This window comes from Callionymus lyra, chromosome 11, assembly GCF_982586985.1.
Source record: "Callionymus lyra chromosome 11, fCalLyr1.hap1.1, whole genome shotgun sequence".
In the NCBI taxonomy this organism is placed as follows: Eukaryota; Metazoa; Chordata; class Actinopteri; order Syngnathiformes; family Callionymidae; genus Callionymus; species Callionymus lyra.
Genome location: NC_141828.1, coordinates 26,150,253 through 26,165,775, shown reverse-complemented (window position 1 = coordinate 26,165,775; position 15,523 = coordinate 26,150,253). Strand labels below are relative to the sequence as shown.

General features: G+C 37.7%; 1 protein-coding gene across 2 annotated transcripts in view; it reads left to right on the top strand.

Moving 5' to 3' along the window:
* dst (dystonin) overlaps window positions 1–15,523 on the top strand; it is a 120,787-nt gene that overhangs the window by 87,485 nt on the left and 17,779 nt on the right. For both annotated transcript variants that reach the window (XM_087802230.1, XM_087802229.1), the window contains 23 exons: window positions 2,341–2,502; window positions 3,160–3,330; window positions 3,511–3,677; window positions 4,638–4,797; window positions 5,712–6,038; window positions 6,150–6,234; window positions 6,468–6,709; window positions 6,788–6,994; window positions 7,066–7,185; window positions 7,536–7,643; window positions 7,786–8,004; window positions 8,074–8,277; window positions 9,053–9,284; window positions 9,350–9,576; window positions 9,634–9,756; window positions 9,872–9,973; window positions 10,505–10,606; window positions 10,758–10,931; window positions 11,334–11,489; window positions 11,559–11,756; window positions 12,746–12,874; window positions 13,670–13,840; window positions 14,677–14,832. In XM_087802230.1, coding sequence (XP_087658356.1) covers window positions 2,341–2,502; window positions 3,160–3,330; window positions 3,511–3,677; window positions 4,638–4,797; window positions 5,712–6,038; window positions 6,150–6,234; window positions 6,468–6,709; window positions 6,788–6,994; window positions 7,066–7,185; window positions 7,536–7,643; window positions 7,786–8,004; window positions 8,074–8,277; window positions 9,053–9,284; window positions 9,350–9,576; window positions 9,634–9,756; window positions 9,872–9,973; window positions 10,505–10,606; window positions 10,758–10,931; window positions 11,334–11,489; window positions 11,559–11,756; window positions 12,746–12,874; window positions 13,670–13,840; window positions 14,677–14,832 — 3,942 coding nt within the window. The remainder of the gene's footprint in view (window positions 1–2,340; window positions 2,503–3,159; window positions 3,331–3,510; window positions 3,678–4,637; window positions 4,798–5,711; window positions 6,039–6,149; window positions 6,235–6,467; window positions 6,710–6,787; window positions 6,995–7,065; window positions 7,186–7,535; window positions 7,644–7,785; window positions 8,005–8,073; window positions 8,278–9,052; window positions 9,285–9,349; window positions 9,577–9,633; window positions 9,757–9,871; window positions 9,974–10,504; window positions 10,607–10,757; window positions 10,932–11,333; window positions 11,490–11,558; window positions 11,757–12,745; window positions 12,875–13,669; window positions 13,841–14,676; window positions 14,833–15,523) is intronic.

The following is a 15,523-nucleotide window of genomic DNA, read 5'->3' as shown; positions in this document are numbered from 1 at the left end:
TGCCTCAGACAGAACCCGTCCTGCGTCGGGAAGGGGGAGGAGGAGGACCTGAATATCGACGACTGCTACGTCCCCCAGAGGTCCATCTACGACACCGTCCTGCTCAACGAGCAGATAGACGCCGGCTCCAAAGGCAGCCTGTCCTCTCGGCATTTCACCGGCAGCCTCCCGTACACCCACCGCACCTTAGACCTCAGCAGCCTCTGTGGGAATGGAGTCATCTCTCCCTCCAGTTCCTTTGAGCACAGAGCCCGGAAATCCACAGTACTGGACGAACGTGCTGTTTTTGATGGACTCAAGTTCAACGGGGAAACCATCAGAGCGACGGACGTTGTGTTGCCTAAATCCCGACTGCAAGGTGGAGAGAAGCATCGAAGGTCGTGGCGGAACTTTGCACCCACAAACCTGGCCGAGTACGCCAGTCGCAGTGGGATATTGTGCACCGGGAGCGTGGACAGACCGGGGTTGATCAATGGGAAGGGAGGCAAAAGCAGCTCTTTGACATCGGAAGAGGACTCGGGTCTTTATAGCCCAACGGTGGATCGGGATCGCTTTGCTATCCGGCCCTACAAGAGATCAGGAACGGGTACTAGAAGTCTGTCCTCATCGGAGGCGATGCACATGTCAGGAGACCTGAAAACAATTCGATCTCTCAGCTCTGGCCAGGGCGAATTCCCTCCTACGCCTGACCGGGACAAACTCTCTATTTACCACAGTGGAATCCTACTGCAGGACTGTGATGAAAAGGACAACTTTGACAAAAGAGGCTTGAAATACTCGGCAGGTTTTTCGCACCCAAATTCTGCGTTTAGAAGCAGAAACGAAGGCTGGCGTTCCAGGACTTTGCCTGATTACGATGAGCTGTCCACGGCCGAGTTGTTCGAGGATGCGTCAGCTCAGGATGACTACGAGCTGGTGAGTGTGGTGGTGACGCAGCCTGAGACGTACGGGAACTCTGTAACTTTACCCGTCGATCACCAGCAGCAAACAAGACACTGCCTGGCTCCACAGGGAGTCTCCATCATTGACATGGAGGAGCTGGAAGAGTTTCTGCAGTCAGTGGAGGCCTGTTTGCCCAAGAGTTTGCAGGAGTTGCACCAGGCAGGACAGAACGAGATCGCCTCCATACTGAATGCGTTGTGTCCTGATGCGACCTCACAGAAGTATTCGTCCGCACAGGTGAAGAACCCTGAGCTTTACAAGATGCTTGATATCTTGAGGGTGGTTGCTCACTGGATGTTGGTCTTTTATATTTAATGGCGCACGATTGAGGTTTTGCTCAAGAGACTGTCTGGAGAACTGATTATCTAGATCCCAGTTAAACTGTCAGTTTCACTCAACGTTCCTTTTATTAAAATTAAATCATTATTATAAATATATTTATATATTTTCTCAGCTAGAGATTTTCAACTAAGGGTCGGGATTATTTTCAAAGTAACTTGTTCCTTTTTTAAGTTATAGCCAAAGATTAATGTCAGTGTGATGGTCGTGAATGGGGCCCAACTCGTCCAAAAAGACCAACTTATAAACATCCACATACCTCCACACTGCTCGTCTGTAACGTCACTCGTGTGAATCCCCACGAGGAACTGTTCTGAAAAAATGTAAACAAGTCTATAGTTTTAGTTTGTATGGAGCAGAAGCTAAAATGCTAGCATGCTACATGCCTGTGTAGGCAGTTGACTGAACAGTGATGTATCACTTTTATGTGTTATGAAAGGATTTTTGTGGAAGGTAGGTTGAGGATAGTATAAAGTTTAGTAAACTATTTCCTTTGATTAAAGTCATTTTTTTTGTGTTTTGCCTTATCCTGCGTAGGACATTGTCTTTTTTATTCACTCCCTAAAGACGTCTATTTAATTGAAAAACGTTTTTAATTTAAGTTTTAAGTCGTTTTTAAAAAATTTAACCAAATACATTTATTTAATTGAAACCTATTTTGTTATTGAAAAATAGGAAACAAATCTATTTTAATAAAAAAAAAAATGTAAACCTTTTTAAAAATTGAATTTCTTTTAATCGATTGAAGCAACTTTCTTTTTATTAAGGCTTCTTTTTTTGATCGATGCAACTTTTTATTTTGAATATTAAAGAATGTTGTGTTTTATCATTTTGCTAGAGCTGGACACAGCCATACAAATTATATAAATATAATATAAATAAATTAGACGATCCTGAATCAAGATTAAACAACAGAACACAAAAAAAAATCACTTTCTATTTTAGCATGGTGCTAAAAAGGGACATGAGAATCCATTCATTATCTTTTTTTCTGTGATGGTTTGGTGAGAACAAAGTCTTTGGTCTCTTTAATCGTTCTAATGATGTTTTTACTCGTAGGCTTTCCAAAAGGAGGAGATTGATCCGTTGCACTTGCAGCTGCAAGACCTCAACTCTCTTAGTCAAGGTCTGATCCAGAACGCTGTCAAAGGCTCCAGGAGTCAAAAACTGGAGGAGGATCTTGAAGATGTCAACTCAAGGTGGAACACTCTCAATAAAAAGGTCGGTACAAACTGTCATTAAAAATATGGTATGGTTGAATTTAACATTTCAAATGTGGAAAATTTGAATTATTTTATTTAGATTTTCTTTAACACATTTTGCTATTCTTATTCAAATAATTAAGCATTTTGAATTCAATATTAAAATGGTCGTATCATAGTCCCATCTCACCAGACTAAACTAATCGGGCACAGAGTCCATCGCTCCAACTTTTAAGAAAAAATTCCAGCAAAAAGAAAATACCATTAATTTAAAATGCAAACATATTATAATGATGTCATGATGAATTGACAGGCTATGGTTTCTATGTCATCTCATGGTCGTCTGCTCGTCACATGATTGGCTGAAAGTTGGATTAACCTTTTACCCTTCTGGTATTGTCTGGTGACACTATTTTAAATGTTAAAGTCAACAATTTAATATTCTGATAACACTGATATACTTCCATACATGTTGAACCAATAGTAGGTGTGGTTGTTATCTACTAAGATATCATTTTCTCCAACTAAATATACATTTTGTTTCCATTTGTTGTTGAGTCGAGTGATACTCACGCAACAGTGACTCATCCTTCCTTTATTTGTCTTCTGTTGACGAGTAACTGGGGAGTCGTCGGCTCTCAACAGGTGACGTCTATATTTGCCTTGTGGTCTGCAGATCTCTGAGCGCTCGGCCCAGCTGCACCAAGCCCTGTTGCATTGTGGGAGGTTCCAGGACGCTCTGGAGTCTCTCCTCAGCTGGTTGACGGACACGGAGGAGCTGGTGGCCAATCAGAAACCTCCCTCCGCGGAGTTCAAAGTGGTCAAAGCACAAATACAAGAACAAAAAGTAAGCCGATACATGAGCTTCCAATGTTGATCTTGTTCTGAGGCACAAGTGTTGTGAACAAAGCCTGGTTTTTAAAGGATGTTTAAAGACTTAATGTGATTTAGTGTTCTCCACTCCCTACACATCCTGGGGCTTGTTAACATCAGGCGGTAACTCTTCTTCTTTGTCTGCTTTTCAAAGCTGCTGCAGCGACTGCTGGACGAGCGTAAATCCACGGTGGAGCTGATAAAGAAGGAGGGAGTGACGGTCGCTGAACTGGGTGAATCCATGGAGAAGGAGAAGGTTGCAAGACAGATTGAAGGCCTCGGGCAGAGGTGGGACGATTTACTGAAGCAGGCGGACAACAGGTATGTATCATCTGAGGCTTTATGTTTTGTCAGAAAACTTTATTCATATAGTATATTTATATTATGTATGTGCAAGTAGGTTTGTTTCTTTATCAATCAATCAGAAAACGTTGCTTCAATAAAAAAGAAAGCTTTAAAAAAATATATAATTTAAATAAATTAAAAAAAAGGTTGAAAACTTATAATTTATAATGATTAATGCATTGTAAACCATAAATGTAGGACAAAGGTGCAAAGTTAGTTTTTTTTCTTTATTCGATCAAAAAAGTTGCTTCTATTAAAAAAGTGTGCTACAATAGCAAAAAGAAATCGATCAATGAAAAGCAACTTTAATCTAAAAATAAAGCTGTATCAATTATTTAAATAAGAAAAGTTTTTAACACAAATAAAAACATATTTCTTTGATAAATCCAAGTGTTCAGGTGTTTGGACCATATAATCGAAAGGACTTTTGTATTTCAGTTTTTCAAAATTAAAAAAGCTTCAATCGAAAATGTATCTGTTTTTATTAATTTATTAATTATTAATTTATTCTTTAATCAAAGCAACTTTACTTTTCACTCAAAAAACTTGCACAAAACTTCCATCAAACTTTTGTCAAACAGTTTTACGATTGAAAACTGTACAATAAACATATTAACAACTGATCAAGATGCACATTCATATAAAAGAATGACTCAATGGAAGGGAAACAATAGATAGATACTTATTTGAGATTGCTTGGGCACCTTTTAAGGAAGTGCCCCTGTAAAAATTCTTCCATTTTTTTCCAGCTGCTGCCCCCTCGACCTGATACCGGGTATATATATAAGGGATACTTGTAGATTTAAGAAATCTATTTATAATTGAAATGGCATTATGCAGAATATACACTCAAAACTATTAGGTAATAATAATATACATGTGTGTCTTAGAATGAGAAAAACACAATCCTGATGAATATAATTGTTTGTAAAAAAGGCAAAAGCAGCTGGAGAGCATCTTGGTTGTCAGCCAGCAGTTCCATGAGACACTGGAGCCTTTAAGTGAGTGGCTGGTAGCAACAGAGAAACATCTTTCCAACTCAGAACCAATCGGCACAGAGACGTCCAGGCTAGAGGATCAGATCTGTCAACATAAGGTAATTCATTCACTCTTGTTTTGTTACTTTTGTTTCATTGTCACTCATATTTTCTTTCAAGTTTTTGTATGGAAGTATATCAGTGACATCAGAACATTTAATGGTTGAATTATCATTTCAAATGTTTAAATGTTTTTTTTTATTCAAATGTTGTTGTTTTAAGCATCAATAATAATGTTATGTTTTATTAATTGAATGATATCATTTCTATACTGAGGTTTAACTTGTTTCTTTTGAATAGTAAGGATTTAGATTTTTTTTTTTACTCATGGAGTTTAATATTATAATTCCTATAACTAAAAAATCAGAAATACTGTTTTATAAGAATTAAAAATGTATTTTTTTCATAATTGAGTTACATTTTTTTTTTCTAAATCAGTTAATTTGTTTGTGCACATAGAGTTTGATATGAAAATTCCAATATTTGAAACATACATTTTTGAAATTAAATATGTTTTAATTCATAGGCTTTTTTAATTCAATATAAAAATGTTGGTTTATTTACTTTATCAAACTTTCAGCCAATCATGGGATACGCAAATTATCATAATACTCTGTAGTCCTTTGGTATTTTGTGGTGACAATATTATACCAACATTTTATATTGAATTTAAAAGCATAAAAATACAAATATATTAGATTTAGAACATTTATTGTTGAATTATTGTGAAAAATATAAAACTCTTTTTGTAAAAAAAATTCCATAAAACCAAATTTAACTTTTAAATGACAAAATATTTATGGATATAATAGAAAAATTGAATTATTTAAAGATTCCAATGATTGAATTCAACTATTTAATATCCTGATGAAACTGCTATATCTCCTAATTTATGTTGCTTCAGTTTCATTTCATTCATTTGATTATTTTCTTTTCCATTTTTTTCCTTTTGTTGTTCATCATCCGCCATCAGACCTTAGTGGAGGAGGTTATGAATCACAGCAAAGACCTGTTACAGGCCGTCAGTTTGGGTCAGATTCTGAAAAGCGTCAGCTCGGTCGACGACAAAGACCTGGTCCAGTTCAAGCTGGACGTGGCTCAGGCAGGTCACTTAGAGCTGCAGGAGCGCTGCCGCCGGCGCGCCGAGCTGCTGCGACAGGCTCGGGCCAACGCGCGGCTCTTCGGAGAAGACGAGGTGGCCCTCATGAACTGGCTGAACGAGGTGCACAGCAGACTGCACGGCGTGTCGGCTGAGGACTTCAGATTAGACGTTCTTGAGACACAAGTGGCTCAGCAGCGGGTACAGTCTCCTCCTCAGGCTCATTTATGTTTTTTCCATCAGCGACTGTGACATCTCTTACTCAACAACGAAGCGCTTGTTTGTCGTCTAACTTGCTTTGATTTGGCTTAGACTCTACAGAGTGACATCGAGATGAAGAAGAAGAACGTGGACCAGGCCATTAGCAACGGGATGGAGCTTCTGAAGCAAACGACAGGCACGTGCTCCTTTTACGACTTGGTTACACACAAAGAAACTACACATCTTAAGACTCAGACTTGCAAATATATATTCTAGATATATTTCTCTTATAGCATATCATCTATTTGTACGTATATCAGTGTCATTAGAATATTTAATTAAATGTTGAAACTTTTTTTGTAAATTGTAATATTTTAAAGCATAGAATAGTTTTTAACGAATGTTTGAATCAAAAAATTTGTTTCACAGGCGACGAAGTCGTTGCCATCCAAGGAAAACTGGACGGAATCAAAACAAAATACGCTGACATCAGCTCGATGAGTCACCAAGTGTTAAAGACCCTGGAGAAGGTTTCAAGTCTCTCCACAACGCTGCACGAGGCACATGAGGAGTTGAACGTCTGGCTGGACGAGGCTGAAGCTCGCCTCAGTTCTCTGGCCAGCCAGGATCATGCGGGCGACCAGCCTGTTAACGCTGAGAGTGCACAGAAGGTTAGCAGATAAAAGTAGCTGAAATATTGAGAACATTAGCAGAAATAATGATTTTTGGTTTCTCACCATCAACCACAGGCCTTGCTGAAGGAGACCAAAGACAAAAAGCCTCTGGTGGACAAACTTAAGGAGTTGAGTGGATCCATCTTGGATCTAATTCCATGGCACACCCGAGAAGATTTGGACAAACTGGTGACTGAAGACAACAAACGCTACCAAGCATTGTTTGATTCTGTGAGTCGACGAGTCGACCAGACGACTGCAGACATGCTGAAGTCTCAGCAGGTGAGCACGAGCCTCATCTTAAGATCAGGTGTTCACCTTAACACGGATATAATACAAGCGTTTCCTCACAGTTTGAACAGGCAGCAGATGCTGAGCTGGCCTGGCTGACCGACGCTGAAAACAAGCTGCTGTCGATGGGAGAGATTCGACTGAAGCAGGACCAAACCACAGCTCAACTCCAGGCCCAGAAGGTTCTCATACAACCATTCTTTATTCAATTTACATTGAAATGGAGCAAAATATTTCAAACAACTATTAGAAAAATAATGAGAGAAGAATAACATTTGTGACAGTATTAATAATAATAATAATACAATGACAATCAAAGCAACAATGATGATATGATTTATTAGTAATGATAATAATATTAATGATAATAATGACAACAATAATCATCATCATCATAGTGACAATAATAATGCTTGATATTGACAATAATAGTAATTGTAGTGACTTTAATTGTATAATAGTGAATAATAATTATAGTTGTTTGTAATAATATTTTCACTGTATTTGTTTTGCTAATTGTGGATTTCTTCAGATGTTCTCCATGGACATCATGAGACACAAAGATGCTGTTGATGAAATAGTGAAAACAGGAAAAGCCATGATGGAATCGAAACAGCCGGAGGAGAGAGCCGCATTTAAGGTAAATAAAGAATTCAACCTTTCAATATAGACATAATTCAATTACATTATTAATAAAAACAACAATATTTCAATACAAAATTGATATCCGACAATTCAATATTCTGATGGCACTGATATACATTGAATTTCTTTGTTTACAGGAAAATACGGAACAGCTCTTGGAGAAATATGGCGCCGTGAGTCAGCTCAACTCGGAGCGCTGTCTGCAGCTGGAAAGAGCTCAATCACTGTCCAGTCAGTTCTGGGAGACTTTTGAGGAGCTGTCGCCATGGCTGCAGGAGACTCTGATCGCCTTCAGCCAGCTGCCTCATCCCTCCATCGAGTACGAGACTCTGAGGCAGCAGCAGGAAGAACTCCGGGTGAGTGAGACTCTAGCTCAGTCCAGGAAAGTTGTTTCAAGATTTCTGAACGTCGTGTTTCATTCACAGCAAATGAGAGAGCTGATCGCAGAACACAAGCCTCACATCGACAAGATGAACAAGACCGGCCCACAGCTGGTGGAGCTGAGTCCAGTGGAGGGGAAACACATCCGGGAGAAATACACGTCTGCCGATCATCTGTACGCTCAACTCAAGGCCGATGTCAAGACCAGAGCTGCAACTCTAGACGAGGCCACGTCCAAGTCCACGCAGGTGAGCCTGAACTAAAAGCATTTAGCAACACGGACTGATTAAACGTCAGCATTATCTTCGTGCACTGACCTTCAGATAAAAACAACAAAAATCAAATTACATGACATTGTTTAAAATACATCTTAATGTTGAGTCAGCAGGTTTCCTGTTTTTTTCTGCAACAAGTTGTTTTAGAGTTTGACAGTTTTTTTGTTTTTACTATTTCTTCGATGGATGGATGGATGGATGGATGGATGGATGTCTCCTTCGGGAAATCTTTTTTCCAGCCAGCACACAGCAACACAGATGATAGATTCATAAAAAAATAACGAGAATAAGTCCAAAAAAGTATAGTATGAATTAAATAAATTTAGATAATTCAAAACATTAAATAAATAAAATGAAATACAATACAATTGTAATTAGATGTGTGATTTGTATATTGAATTGACCAAAAAGTTAATAAGTTAAATTAAATTAATTTCTATTATTCTTCATTATGACGACCAAAAGCACCAGAATACTCTAGTTAAATATTTATTTTAGTAAGTAATTAATTAAGTAATGGTTATTTGTAAAGCGCCTTTACGCCAGAGCCACAAAGCGCTTAAACAATGAAAAACAATATACAGCTAATACATTTAAAAAACATTTTCTTAAAAATAAGAAAAACAAAAAAGAACCTAAAACTATCAAAATGACTGTACTGTATAAATAACGTAGAAAAAAGTTATCTAAAAAAATATATATTTAGCAGCAAATATCTTGTCTAATAACGTTTTATCTTCCACCTTAGTTCCATGACAAAATCGATCCGATGCTGGAGTCCCTGGAAAGGATCGCGGCACGTCTCCGACAGCCTCCTTCCATCTCAGCCGAAGTGGAGAAGATCAGGGATCATCTCTCGGAGAACAAATCCTTCTCTGTCGACCTGGAGAAACTCCAACCCTCCTATGACACGTTGAAGCTGAGAGGAGAAGAGATGATCGCACGAGCTGAAGGCGCAGACAAGGAAGTCTCGGCCAAAGGTTCGGTTTTAAGTTTAGTCATGTAGATAAAAGTGTCTTTTTAAATGACGTCTGTCTGTTCTCAGCTGTTCAAGACAAACTGGAACACATGGTCTTCCTCTGGAGCGACATCCAGGCCCTGCTGGACGAGCGCGAGGCCAAGCTGCTGGACGTGATGGACCTGGCCGATAAGTTCTGGTGCGACCACTACGCTTTGATGCTCACCATCAAAGACAACCAGGATGTGCTGAGGGACCTGGAGGAACCAGGCGTTGACCCCTCGGTGGTCAAACAGCAGCAGGAGTTTGTGGAGGTTCGGAGGAACCTTGAGATCTTTTGAAGCCATCAGGTGACACTTTTCCATCTGCAGGTGTTTATGGAGGACATGGACGGCCTGCAGGACGAGCTGGTCGCGGTACAAAACCAGGGGGCGGAGCTCATGGGCGCCTGCGGAGAACCTGATAAACCTGTGATAAAGAAAAGCCTGGATGAGGTAAAATGTTACACACAAATCCCTGGAACAATGACATAGTCATTGTCCAACATGCTCCATTGTAGCTGTGTCACACACACAAAGGTTCTGTAACTCACCTGTGTGACTCTCCCAGGTAAACTCTGCTTGGGAATATTTGAACAAGACGCTGAAAGAGAGGGGAGAGACGCTGGAGGACGCCATGCAGGCTGCAGTGCAGTACCAGGACGGCCTGCAGGTGCTTGAACAATCACTTTGTTTTATTAACAACATTTTGTTATATATTCAAATGTTCTTGTTTTTTTTAAGTATTGTATTATTTGTTCAAATAAGCTAATTTAATTATTTTTATATATAAGGTTACATTTAATAATTTGATTCAATGTTTGTATGGAAAGGTTGTATTTGATGCTTTTTAAATAATTGAATAAGAAAAAAAATCACCTATTTCCAAAATGTAAAAATGTTACACATAGAGTTTGTTATTCTAATTCTAGAATATATTTTCTACACTTTTTTAATTTCTAGAGTTTTACATTTAATATAAAAAAAATGGTATGACAGTCATAATATTGAGTTTAAAAAATATATTTTTGAATTATTAGAATTAAAACCAAACATAAAAAATTCCAATTTTAATTAGTGAAATTCTACCAAATATTTGAATTAGAATATCAAACCCTGTGTCAAACACTTTTGAAACAACAAAAGAAGAAAAAAGAAAATCAACTATTATATTCTTATATACTTTATTACATCTTCTGCGCAGGGCATGTTCGACTGGGTGGACATCCTGGAAAGCAAACTGGATTCCATGTCTCCTGTGGGCACAGACCTGGAAACTGTCAAGCAGCAGATTGTTGAACTCAAGGTACAATGATTGACTGGTGTCTGTGGGAAGTTACAGACACACAAAGATAAATAAAACAGTATCTGTCATGGCAGCCATGTTTGTGTTCTTAAACTGGTCACATGACCAGCCAGGAAGTCATTGTCTTTCTCTCCATGTGTCGTTCCGTCAGGAGTTCAAAGGTGAGGCGTATCAGTTGCAGATTGAGATGGAGCGTCTGAACCATCAGTCAGGGCTTCTTCTCAAGAAGGTGACGGATGAAGGCGACCGCTGCGCCATCCAGGAGCCCATGTCGGAGCTCAAGATGCTCTGGGGGAACCTGGACGAAAAGATTATCAACCGACAGGTTAGACAACGATCACATGTCCAGAATACCAAAAATATATATATTTAGAATTAAACTATGTATTAAAAAAATCAAACAACAGATCTAATTGCACTGCAAGTATTTAATTACATAAGTAAGTTAAAAATAACAAATGAACAGTATTATATATATATATATATATATATATTATATATATATATTTTTTATTAATTGAAATTGAAATTACATTTATTTTCCGCATATGTGGATTTATTTTCAATAAACATTTTGTTGCGACTCTTTTCAGCATTCTGACAGTCAATGTCATGTTTCATGCACACATTTACCCACTTCTACATAAATCGTGTTGTTTTGAGGATTAATAACTGTTTGTGCACGTGATTGAATATCTAATGGATTATTAATCTGTCATTAATCCAGCACAAACTGGAGGGCGGCCTGCTGGCTCTGGGCCAGTTCCAGCACGCATTAGACGAGCTCTTGGCCTGGATGAGCCACACGGAGGAGATGCTGGACGAGGAGCGGGAGACAGCCGGAGACCCCAAAGCCATCGAGATCCAACTTGCTAAACATCATGTAAATAGTCCAAAATAATGATGTTCGAATGTTGGGACAAGCTCTGAGGGGTTTCATTATGACCACCAGGTTCTACAAGTGGATGTTCTGGCTCACAAGTCGACAGTGGAGACGGTGAAGAAAGCCGGTCATGATCTTGTTCAGTCCAGCGCAGGAGAGGAGGCATCTTGTCTGCAGGACAAGCTAGAGAACCTCAACCAGAGATGGAAATCCATCCTTGAGAAAACTGAGCAGAGAAAGCAACAACTAGAAAGTTCTTTGCTTCAGGTATTTAAGAGCTTTGTGATCGTTATACTTCATGATTATGTGCTTCAATCTCTTTTGTTATGGTCATGTCCAATTGAGCGGAGACCATGGGGACCCATGTGACCTAAGAGAAAAACGAGGTTCCCAGGTTCAAGCGGTAGAGAAATAGACAGACCACCACCATCTCGGGTCTGTTCCTGGCTGCTGCCCCCACGACCCTACCTTGGAATGAAAGATTACATTTATTTTTAGACATTTTATTTTTATTTTTTTTAAACAATGAATGTTAAATAAAAATATATTTAAAAACAACAACAAATATCTATTAGTTCCATAAAGCTCTGCAATAAATGAGTATCATACAAAATGTCAGATAGAAATTTAAAAAATAATGTAACATGTAAAATAAAAATAACATTGAAACAACATAACAACAATTTCTAACCCCAAAATTCACTCCCAAGAGCTTAAAAATAATCCAACATAATCATTCAAAACTGACTATTTTATGTTTTGTTTTTTTATACATGTAAAATCTATTGGATTGTCTATTTTTAAAACCGCTTCAAAACTTTTATTCCCTGGCCTTTAACAAAGCATGATCCCAGTAGCTTAGTGTCTTTAACTACTTGTATCTGTTTTTATTTGATATTGTATTATCTTAGTGTTTTAACTGATCTTATTTTAGTGATATTTTTATGTTTTTGTATAGCACTATTTTTAGCATTATTTGTTCCTGATCCGTCTCTCAGCTCTTGTTTGATCATCAACTTCCTGATTTTAACAGCAGATGCAGTATTACTGCCTCATTGGCTGATTTTTGATTGTGTCTTTTCCTGTACTTTCAGTTGTCTTGGTTTAACTGTATTTTCAGTTTTTAAACCGTCTCGCTCTTCTTTCATATTTTTTGTGTTAAGCAGATAAATTAATAACACAGAAATTTCTCCTCCAAGAGGAATAATGAATCTTTGTGACACCTTTTGTTATAACTCTTTTTTCATTGTGTCTAGGCTCAAGGTTTCCATGGCGAGGTGGAAGATATGCGGCAGTGGCTGAAAGACACAGAGCGTCAGCTGTTGGCATCAAAGCCGGTGGGAGGCTTACCAGACACGGCCCGCGAGCAGCTTAATGCCCATCTGGTATGTGTTTAACAATACGAAGGGCCGTACAGACGGCAGGCTGTGGCCCCGTCTGTGTTTCATCTCAAGTGTGAAAATGAAGTGACGGAGCAAAAGTGTTGCTGAAGTCATAGAATCTCTTATCCAACATATCTTCATTCCATGTATGGAGGTGGATTTAAAAACCAAAGATTCCAATAATAATAATCTGACTGTTCAGCTTTGCCCAGACCAAAGTTCAGTTGACATGCCGCTTCTATTAAGGAGATCATGAAATAAATTCCAATTTTTATAAAATATATACATATTCTTTCAAGGGCCACATACAAAGTCAATCCGTTGATCCATTGTGAGACTCATGGCTTTGGAATTTTCCAAGATTGGGCTAGAACAAGGGAGAACAAATAAGGGTGACAGGATACTTACTTACTTACTTACTAATATTTTAAAAACACTATTTAGGATTAGTGGTACATATTTTCAAATAATTTTACTACTGACTTCCACAACGGATTTCCATACCAATTATTTGTGGACACTCCCACATGCAATGAAACAGTGACCCCTTTTGACTGTGACACTTGATGCATGTGTCTGGAATGTGAAGGTTGAAGCGATTTAGTTTTGCGGGTGTTATAACATGAATAGTGAACTAAAAAAGTAAAGGTGCTTTTTTGAAAAAACTTTTTTTTAATGAATTATAAAGAACATTTACCTCCATAGTCAGGCAGTTTCATGACTTTTTACCTTCTTTTTCATTTAATTTATTTATTCTCCCTGAAGTGTCTCTCATTCTCTCCATCTGTTGTTGTTCAGGAACTCTGCTCTGCTCTGGAGATAAAGGAGGAATTGTACCAGGAGCTGCTGAACAAAGGTCAGCAGCTTAAGGTCATCACACCTGAAGGTTCGGACAGCAACACAGAGCAAGATCTGAAAAACCTGAAGGAAAAATGGGAGTCGGTGCAGGCGAAGGTCGAGGAGAGAAAGGTTTGATGGTTGAATTCCCTCAGTTTGTTATTATGTGTTTAAGTCAGTTTTCCCAAGGCTGGTGATCAATAAGGAATGAACAGGCTGTGATCAACACACAGGTTTATGTCAAGTAACAACTGAAAGATTGTATAACTTATTTAAAATAAGTAAAAATTATTAATTAATTAAATTTTTTAACTTGTTTTCCTCAATGTTTTCAGATAATATATAATGTTATTTTGTAACTGTATAGTTTTTTTTAACTTACTAACTAAATATCTTAAATTCTTCCATATGTTATTATTAATAGTAATATAGTTTAGTTCTTATTCCTTTTTTTGTTAACTTCCAACACATTTGACTCCATATTTTCCTTTGATATTTCTGTGTCCGTGAAGTAGAAAAGTGTGTGAGTCTAAAATTAGAAAACAAATCTGGGTTTGTAATGCTATTAAAACATCATTTGTGGCTTGGTGACGACAGGCTGGACTCCAGTTAACAGATGTTTTCCACTGATGCTTCGGATGTAGATGATATTAATTTAAACTCCATTATTCAATTGCAGCTTCTGCATCAGCTTCCCCAGACAAGCTCACTTCCTGTTCTAAATGGCCTCCATGTTGGGTTCAAGCAGTGCTAATAACTTTTTTGAATAGCCTCTGAATATTCTTATTTATTTATTTTTAATAGCCTTTCTTTCTTTATTTTATTCATTTGTAGTTCATATCTTATAACATATCTTTTGTTAGCCTCTGTGTCTTTTTATTTTTACATTTTATTTCACTAGCCTGCATTTCTGCACAGTTATGTTGATGACGTCATGTTGGTTTGTCAACGTGAGTTTGTTTGTGCAGGTCAAACTGGAGGAGGCTTTGACGCTGGCGACAGATTTTCACAACTCCCTGCAAGACTTCGTCAACTGGCTCACGCAGGCCGAGCAAACTCTCAACATGGTTTCCCCGGCTTCACTTATTCTGGAGAACACACTGTTTCAGATCGATGAGCACAAGGTAAAGCAGGAGAGAATTCAAATGTGATAATAATCTGGCATTGGTTACTGGGCCGTTTGGAAACGAAAAAAAACATTTTTTAATCCCTTTTCTATGGATTATCTGCAAGGTGTTTTGTTTTGAAAAAAGATTCAATTTTCTCCAAAGTAACATTAGTTTGTGAGACTTGACACATAAAGAAACTTGTTTCAGTAAAGTTTACAAAATAATTAAACCTGTAAACTATTGAAAATGAGTGAAATATAAACTCTATTAATTATAAATCCTATATTATTTGTAATGTATATAGTGAGGTTCGGTCTGATTTTTTTTTAATAGCTGTTAATCTTTTAAAAATATTAATGAAGTTATTTTATTTGGAGAAAATCAGCATGTGTGATTAATTAACGTAATTGATGGAAAAACTGTGTTTTGCTCCTCAACAACAACAACAACAAATGAACAAAGTTAACTTAATACTAATACAAGTAAATCCTCACTCTTAACAACTTCTTTTTTCCATCCATGTCATTTTAGTTGCTATGGCAGGACCAGGAAAAACAGTTTTTTAACTAAATGTTCACGTGGATCTGATAAGACTTCCCAAAAATGTGACACTGTCCAACTAAAATTCAATTACTTTCCAATTTTAAATGAAATAAGTTTCTTTTCTTGTTGTCTGACAGCTGCACTCGTTTAGTGAATGATTTTA